General features: G+C 59.5%; 1 protein-coding gene across 1 annotated transcript; it reads left to right on the forward strand.

The window, feature by feature from the left end:
- The first annotated feature begins 1624 nt into the window (after positions 1-1624).
- On the forward strand, positions 1625-8405 carry Sytl1 (synaptotagmin-like 1). Its single transcript, XM_013519617.1, is given in 15 exon segments — positions 1625-1702; positions 1704-1852; positions 2960-3108; positions 3246-3318; positions 3403-3454; positions 3862-3925; positions 4170-4327; positions 4464-4577; positions 4738-4904; positions 5348-5444; positions 5658-5816; positions 6020-6098; positions 6210-6309; positions 7766-7971; positions 8183-8405. Coding segments are annotated over 15 exon segments (1749 nt in total). The 5' UTR covers positions 1625-1660; the 3' UTR covers positions 8323-8405.
- Positions 8406-8440: the final 35 nt, after the last annotated feature.

Here is an 8440-nt window from a genome sequence, read left to right on the forward strand (position 1 = left end):
CCTTATCACACATCAGAACACATAGCTTAGTCTTGCAGACAGCAAAGAAGGAAATGCACACCATGCACACACCCACATGGCACTGTCACCCAGAAAGTCCCTGGACACCCCACATAGCCAGTCTAGGCAGCCAGGGGACATCACACAGCAACATGACACAGACACACAGAAACTGCATGGGCTCCTACAATGCTCAGCTTACAGACACCCCGACCACACCAGACGACGCACACGGAACGCAGGGTGTGGGACAGAAACGTCCCAGAAGAGTCCAGAGCTGTTTGTGTGACAGCCCGCGTCTTGGACACAGCAGTTTAGAAAGCTGTCACCTAGGAGCACACAGGGTTCCATTAACACAGATGTGCAGAAAGCCCAGGCTCCTCAGAGCAGGTATCAGGGAACAGGCTTGCTCAGCCTGACTCACCTGGGAGGGGACAGGGCACTGGAAGCAGCAGGCACAAGCCAGGACCTGCCCCTGAGCCACCCTCTTCCATCTCCTACCTGGAGCCCTGGCATGGAAGGGGTGGGAGAGAGGATGGACTGCTCAGTGGGCTCAGGCTGAAGCCACGGCCCAGTGCTTTGCCCCCTGCCATGTTCACACGCCCCTCTGGGCTGGCAAATGTTTTCCTCTGAGTCATGGTGGTGCCTGGGCATGAGCTGCTTCGCTGTCCTTGGCTGCTGGGGTGGAGGAAGCCATGCAGCCCAGCTGAGGTGCCCAGGGGCCCAGGGCAAGAGTGCAGGGCTTGCGTGCGGGAATCCCGGGGCTGGCGGGCCCAGGGGGAGTCGGGGCTGCGGTTACTTGAGGGGAGGAAGTTGGTGTATGGGCTGGGGAGGAGGTTGCTTCACACAGGAAGGCCAAATGAGCCGGGCGGGGTGGAGGGGAGGAGCAGGGGAGCAGCCCCAGTTGGGGAGGCTGCCTGGGTCAGGAATGAGCAAATGCAGGCGTGCGTGCGTGTATGCGTGTGTGTGTGTGTGTGTGTGTGCGCGTGCGCGCACAGGTATATTTTTACATTTCATCAGTCAAATACCAGCTGTCTGCCATGTGCAAAGCCCTGCTTTGAGGGGAATGATCTGTCCCCAGCTTCAAGGAGCTCGCAACCAGTTAGACCGGCAATGTGCACAGGCAAAAGTCGGATTTGGGTTTAGCCAGAGACATGTACTTGCCTGCAGACTTTTCTGCAGATGAACATGTCAGGGCGGGTCCCTGTCTCCCTTTGTGTGCACAAGCTCTGTGCAGGTTTAAGAACCCGCGTGTACACAGCTCCGGGGCATGGGCTGTGCCTGGGTCCCCACAGGTCCCTTTGTGGGGGGTGTGCTTGTGCCTGTCTTCACAAAGTGTCAGTGTGCACATGTGACCACAGGTATTCATGCTTGCCTACCCAGGTTAGTGTGTGCATGTGTGTGTGTGCCATCTCTGGTTCTTCGTGTGTCCCTTCTGTAGGGTGTGTGCACCAGTGTCTCCATACACTTTGAATATTTCCCTGAGTGTGTTCAGGGGCTATGACCTTGGCCTCACCCTTCCAGGGATTGTACTTACCTCCCACCAGCCACACATTTGGGGAGAGAAGGGCAGACATGCTGTTTGAGGGAAAAGACTGATGTGACCCTTGGTCTGCCCGCAGGAAGCCACGTGTGCCCGGCTGGGGCCTGGCCCCAGCTGATGCCCCCGAGGGGCCACCCATCTCAGGAGAGGCTTTGGGCCCTTGTCCTCCCTCCCCATGGCACATGGCCCAGAGCCTGAGGTCGAGGGATTGTTGGACCTCAGCTTCCTGACGCAGGAGGAGCAGGAGGCCATTGCTGATGTCCTCAGACGAGATGCCCGCCTGCGCCAGCTGGATGAGGGGCGGGTCAGGTGAGGCAGGGTGGCTGCTGGCCAGGAGGGAGGGGGCTCAGGCCCTCGAGGGTTTGTGCAGGCCCCTGCTCTACTTCATACCGACACCTGTCAGAGTGCTGTCCCCTCCGCCCTTGGTCTGCTCAGCGCTCCTCTCCTCCCTCCTGGGGTGGCTGTCCCAGGTCCCTTCCCAGCCTCCCTGGTGGCCTGCCCCTTCCAGCCACCACCACCACAAGGCGGCAACTATGGCAAGGGCAGGCTTTTGAGCACGGCCCTGCCACCTCCCCATTTTATCTTTCCCCTCAGCCCCTATCTGACAACAAACATAATACTCACTACAGCCTCAGGGTGCCCTGCACCCCTGAACACACCCTCACTTCCAAGCTGAGGCTGTTTGTGCCTTCTTCCTGGAGGAGCACAGCAGCACAGGGGCATGACAGACAGCTGGAGGACAGACAGACACTTCTAGCTATGTACCATTGCGCAACTTACATGACCCTATTCTCCTCATCTGTAAAATGGGGCTGCGGAGCCCTATCTCAGAATTAAGAGAAATTATGCAAGTATGGCCCACAGTAATCATTTAATGAATATTATCCTTTTCTATCTGGAGAATTCCAACTTGTCCTTAAAGAAGCAATTTCTGCTGAGGGGGGTGGTACACACATATAATCCCAGCACTTGGGAGGCTGAGGCAGGAGGATCGTTGCAAGTTCGAGACCAGCCTGGGCTACAAAGTGAGCTCAAGGCCAGCCTGAACTGCATCGCGAGACCCTGTCTCAAAAAAAAAAAAAAAAAAAGAGGTAAAAAGAAGTAAATTCAGGGATATAGTTTAATGGTACAGCACCTGCTTAGCATGTGCAAGGGCCTGGGTTAAATCTCCAGCATGGGAAAAGGAAAAGAGAATGTGAGTGTCACCTCCTTTGGGAAGACTTCCTGGATTCCCACGGAGCTGGCCCTTCTTACACTCGTCACAGCACCTACCTCCCCATAGCATGCTTGACTGTTCTAGATTCAGTCTCCCCACAGGCCCGGGAGCTGCGCGTGCTGTTGAAAGCTGGGACCAATTGGGTGGCAGGAATCTTGCTTGGGTAAGTAGAGACAGCCGTGCCCTCTCCTATCCTCCAGCAAGCTCCGGGCCTCGCTGGAAGACCCCAGGCAGCTGAAGACCCTAACAGGAGACTGGTTCCAGGAGGCACGTTCCCAACGGCACCAGCATAGCCACTGGGGCTCTGACCTTGTCCGAGCCTCTATCCGCAGGAAGAAGAGCTCTAGGGGTGAGAGGAGGCCCGGGTAGGGTGCTGGCTGTCCCCATACTGTGTCTTGGGTGGGGTTAGCGTCGCCAGGGGCCTCTCCTGTGGGTCACAGTTAGACTTCCTGAGAATGGGCAGTCACAGAACTTACCTGGGCCCAGGAGACCAAGCTCTGGGCAGTGACGGAGAGGCTGAGGCTTCTGGGAAAGAGACTGAAGAGGAGGCCAGGCCCAGGTGAGGAGGCCTCAGGGGGAGAGGGGCGTGACTCCCCTTACCCAAGCCCTCGCCCTCAACACCAGCCCTGCCACCTCGTCCTAGGTGGCTCCCCACAGATGAGGAGGCCCCTCAAGAGAGGCGTGGTGAGACTCAAGTGAGTATGGAGGGACTGAGTGAGCTAACAGTGCACAGCGCCGGAGTCGGGTGAACGCGCTGGGGCTGCGCTGGGAGGCAGCCCCCTCTGCGCCAGTCTGGAGCCCTGGGACGCAGCCCTCCCCTCCGCCCAGAGGGCGGCGTGGACTGGCCTCTGGAGGAAGCCGACCAGTGGGAACGCGCAGGACTGGCAGAAATGAAGCCAGGCCCATCCGGAGGGGCAGGTGGGGATGCGAGGGTGTGAAGTACAGGCCAGACTGGTCTGGCAGCAGCTGCCAAGCCTGCTCTGAGGGCTGCGCTAAATCTGAATCGGGTTGGCCCCGCTGGCGCCTCTGATCTGACCCCACCGTGACCTTTGGCCCCTTCTTCATTAGCCCCCACTGTGGCCTCTACCCCGTATTTCCTTAGGAGCCTGACTTCCCCTCACCACTAAAGGTCTCAGATCATGAGGAGGAGCCCCAGATGCAGGAAGGTGAGTGCGAGTTGTGTCGGGAGCCCAGAGAGGTTGCAGGGATCACAGGCGGCCCTTAGTGACCCCAGTCACCACGTCCACCTTCCTCCTTCCGGGTCGGCGGCTGTGCGTGGCCGCCACGGTGGCCCCAGGGCAGAGCTGGGGCCTCAGTCTGCAGGTCACCAGGGTTGTGGATCAGCCCCTCCAAACTGGCTCAAGGGCGGGCCGGAGAGGAGCCCGCTCAGCAGCTTGTGCCACGCCCCAGCCCCCGGCCCCGGGGACGCGCAGGTGGACGCGGAGCAGGCGGAGCCCCAGCCGGAGCCGGAGCCGGAGCCGGAGCCCGAGTTTAAACCGAAGCCGGAGCTGGAGCCCTCGCCCGGGGCGAGGAAGGCGGCGGAGGAGCCGCGGCCCGGGTCCGCCCAGGTAGGCGGGAGCGGCCCGCGGTTGCTTGAAAGACCCGGAGCGGATTCGGGGTGGGAGCGCCCCTGCCCCGGCTGCGCACCGGCCACGACGATGCAGGTGGAGGTGATCGGCGCCCAGTCACTTTCCCGTTCTTCAGATCGAGGTGGCATCTGAGATCCTGGAGAACGGGGAGGAGGCTCCGGGGCCCGGCCCCTCACTCGACCGCATGCTCAGCAGCAGCTCCTCCGTGTCCAGCCTCAACTCCTCCACGGTGAGGGGTCCGGGGAGACCTGGGGGTCGCCCCCGCATAGAAGTGCCTGCTACCTCTCCCTCCCTACCCCTCCGCGCTCCGGCTTGTAAGCCCCGGCGTTCCGTCCGCCCCGACGTGAGCCCGTCACCCGGGCCCTGACCGGCCCCACCCTCGCCTGCAGCTGAGCGGCAGCCTGATGAGCCTGTCGGGGGAGCTGGAGGCGGGCGCGGTGCAGGTGTGCGGCTCTCTGAACTTCGCGCTGCGCTACGATCCCGGGGCCCGGGAGCTGCGCGTGCACGTGATCCAGTGCCAGGGCCTGGCCGCAGCCCGGCGCCGCCGCTCTGACCCGTGAGTGCAGCGTGCGGGGCGGCAAGGGGGCCCTACGTGGGTAAAGCTGGAGGCATGGAGTCATTCTCACAGCCCAGCCCAACATCAACTTTCCTTGGCTTCAATTTCCTCATCTTCAAAATGAGAACTTCGCTGGGCGTGGTGGCGCACGCCTGTAATCCCAGCACTCGGGAGGCTGAGGCAGGAGGATCATTGCGAGTTCGAGACCAGCCTGGGCTACATAAAGAGTTCAAGGACAGCCTGAACTATTTAGCAAGGCCTTGTCTAAAAAAAGGGAGGGGGAAACAACATGGGGATTAAGGAGGTAATTCCTGTAAATTGGCACGAGGCTTTACACGTAGGACGCAGTGTTGTGGATGGTAGCTGGGGAGGTCTCCGAGGCAGGAGAGGTGGCTCTGCAACGGTGCCCTCCTTACCTGCGACCCTCCCCTTCCCTGCCCCAGCTACGTCAAAAGCTACCTCCTCCCAGATAAGCAGAGCAAGCGCAAGACAGCTGTGAAGAAACGAAATCTGAATCCGATCTTTAACGAGATTCTCCGGGTGAGGCTGCTCGACATTAATGAACAGGGCTCCTCTTCCGGAGGGATGAAATGGCAGGGGCTGCCAGTTTCCACCTGGGCGGCTGCTCCATCCTCCGTTCCGCAGGAGGCCCGGGTTGATCCACTCTGCAGCTGCCCCCGCTCCCATGGCATCCTGCATGGCGCGCGTTCGAACCACCAGGGGCGCTGCACTAAAGCCACCTCCTGTCCCCAGTACTCTGTCCCTCAGACTGAGCTCCCGGGTCGTGTGCTGAGCCTGTCCGTGTGGCACCGTGAAAGCCTGGGCCGCAACATCTTTCTGGGTGAGGTCGAAGTGCCTCTGGACACGTGGAACTGGGACTCCGAGCCCACCTGGCTCCCCCTGCAGCCCCGGGTAGGTAGGGCAGCAAGGCCTGCGTGGGGTTCCCCGCGGAGCGCCCTCTACACCTACCGGCTCTGCCCCAGAGGGACCTCGCCTTGAGTAGAGCCTCCCTTGCCTCGCACCCTTAGAGCGAGGCCCGGGGTGACCACACCCCATGTGTCTGGAGGCATTTCCCCTGTCTCTACACGCTGACCAGCCCACCCCTGCTGTGGCAGGTCCTACCCTCTCCCGATGAGCTGCCCAGCCGCGGTCTCCTCTCGCTGTCCCTCAAGTACGTCCCTGCCGGCTCCGAGGGTGAGTGACCCACCCTGAGAGCCAAGCTGGATGGGCCCTGGGTGGCAGCAGACCCCTGCTGAGCGAGGAGGTGGACTCGGCCCAGGGCGAACCTAAGCTGAGTCTCTGTAGGTGGGGGACAGCCTGTGAGCGGGGAGCTGCACTTCTGGGTCAAGGAAGCTCAGAACCTCCTGCCGCTGCGCTCCGGGTCCCTGGACTCCTTCGTGCAATGGTGAGAGCACTGCCGCCTGCTGCTCTGCCTGCTGTGGAGCTCAGACCTGGGAGCACCCTTTCCACTCGGACACTCCGCTCTGGTCACCAGGCCGGGTCTGGGGCTGAGACAGAGGTCTGGAGTAGGAAAAGCTGAGGACCCCTTTGAGGAGCTGCGTTTCAGGGAGACTGGTGGTGCCAGCAGGACTTACTGGAGAGCCACAGGGTCCGTCCTTGGAGAATCTGGAGGGCCGGGGATATAGCTCAGTGGCACAAGCACCCGCCTGGCAAGCGCAAGGTCCTGAATTTGATTCTTGGTACAGAAAAAAAAAAAGAGAGAGACAGAGAGAGAATCTGGAAGGCCAGGCTATGGGGGCTGGCCCTGAACTTGCAGTTCAGGAAGTTGTTTTTTCCCTCTCGTCCTGGGATCAAACCCAAGGCCTGATGTTTATCTAAACTAGGTTCTACCACTGAGCTACACCTCAGGCCCAGTGATTTTCAAAGTAAGCTTTGAGGGACCTTTAGGGGTGCCTCCAGAGCTGGGCGTGATGGCCACACCTGTAATCCCAGCACTTTGGCTGAGGCAGGAAGATCACAAGTTTGATTCCTGCCAGGGAAACTTATCAAGATGCTGTCTCAAAAATACACAAATGAATAAAGAGGGCTAGGGATGTATCTGTGCAAAGGCTCCAGGTTCAAATTCAGTACCACAGAAAGGCTTCCCAGCCAACATGGTGGTGCACGCCTGTAATCCCAACACTCTGGAGGCTGAGGCAGGAAGATTGCTGTGAGTTCCAGGCCAGCCTAGACCAAGTCATGAGAGCTTGTCTCAAAACAAAACAAAGCAAAACAAAACAAAAAGGCTTCCTCCAGGTGCTGCCCCTCTCTGAGAGTAAATGAAGGCAGGCCCATCAGATTCTGGGCTTCCAATGTTTTTCTTTCAGTTATTGTACTTTTTCATTTTGCAGGAAGAGTTGGGACATTAACTGGGGTGTGGAAGCAACAGGGATCAGTGAAGAAGACTGAACCAGGGAGTAGCAGAAAATTGCATTTCAGGCTGGGGATATAGCTCAGCGGCACAATGGCCTGCCTGGCAAGCACAAGGTCCTGAGTTTGATTCCCAGTACAAAAAAAAAAAAAATTGCATTTCAGAGACATCACTCTAGGGGCTGGGGATTTAGCTCAGCGGCAAAAGCGCCTGCCTGGCAAGCGCAAGGTCATGAGTTCGGTTCCCGGTACCGGAGAAAAACCAGAGACATCAGTCTATGCCCTGGCCTATGAATGGGAGTTGTAAATTTAAAGGCAGGAGACAGAGAGGAGACTGGTGCAAAGGTCCCAGGGCGCTGAGGCTAGGAGATAGGTCAGGCCCAAGCCAGGGGACATGGACATAAGTGAAGGAGAAAGGACAGGACTCGGTGACTGTTGGCTCTCACTGGTGGGGGAAGGGGTCACCTGATAGCCGCCCACCTTTCCCACAGCTCCGTGCTGCCTGACGATAGCCGAGCTGGCCGCCAGCGTACACGGGTAGTGCGACACAGCCTCAGCCCCAGGTTCAACCACACCATGGTGTATGATGGCTTTGGGCCTGCTGATCTGCGCCAGGCCTGTGCTGAGCTCTCCCTCTGGGATCACGGGACCCTGGCCAGCCGCCAGCTGGGGGGCGTCCGCCTCAGCCTGGGTACTGGTAAGCAGAGCAGGGCCCGGGAGGGAGTCGAGTTGGGAGGCAGGGGCTCAGCGCGTGGCCTTGGGCACCCACTCTGCCCTTTCCTGAGTTCTTTCTATCACGATCTGGGGGAAACTGGGCACAATGCTTAATGCGGGACCAGACAGGTATCTGCTGGGACCTGATGTGTCCAGGGCGACCGTGCCCGACACCTGTGCCCACCCACATCCAGGCAGCAGCTACGGGCTCCAGGTGCCCTGGATGGATTCCACACCCGAGGAGAAGCGCCTATGGCAGACACTCCTGGAGCGGCCGTGTGAGTGGGTGGACGGCCTTCTACCCCTCAGAACCAACCTAGTTCCCAGGACTTAGCCCTACCCAACCACTCTCTTAGGGGCGCCATCCCAGGGCCTGTCCTTAGCTAAAGTCAATAAAGTTTCTTCTGAGGTCACTAAGGGCTGGTGTCTGCTGGAGATGCAGCACAAGGCGG

The sequence above is a fragment of the Chinchilla lanigera genome, unplaced genomic scaffold (genome assembly GCF_000276665.1).
Source record: "Chinchilla lanigera isolate Chin_1 unplaced genomic scaffold, ChiLan1.0 scaffold00051, whole genome shotgun sequence".
In the NCBI taxonomy this organism is placed as follows: Eukaryota; Metazoa; Chordata; class Mammalia; order Rodentia; family Chinchillidae; genus Chinchilla; species Chinchilla lanigera.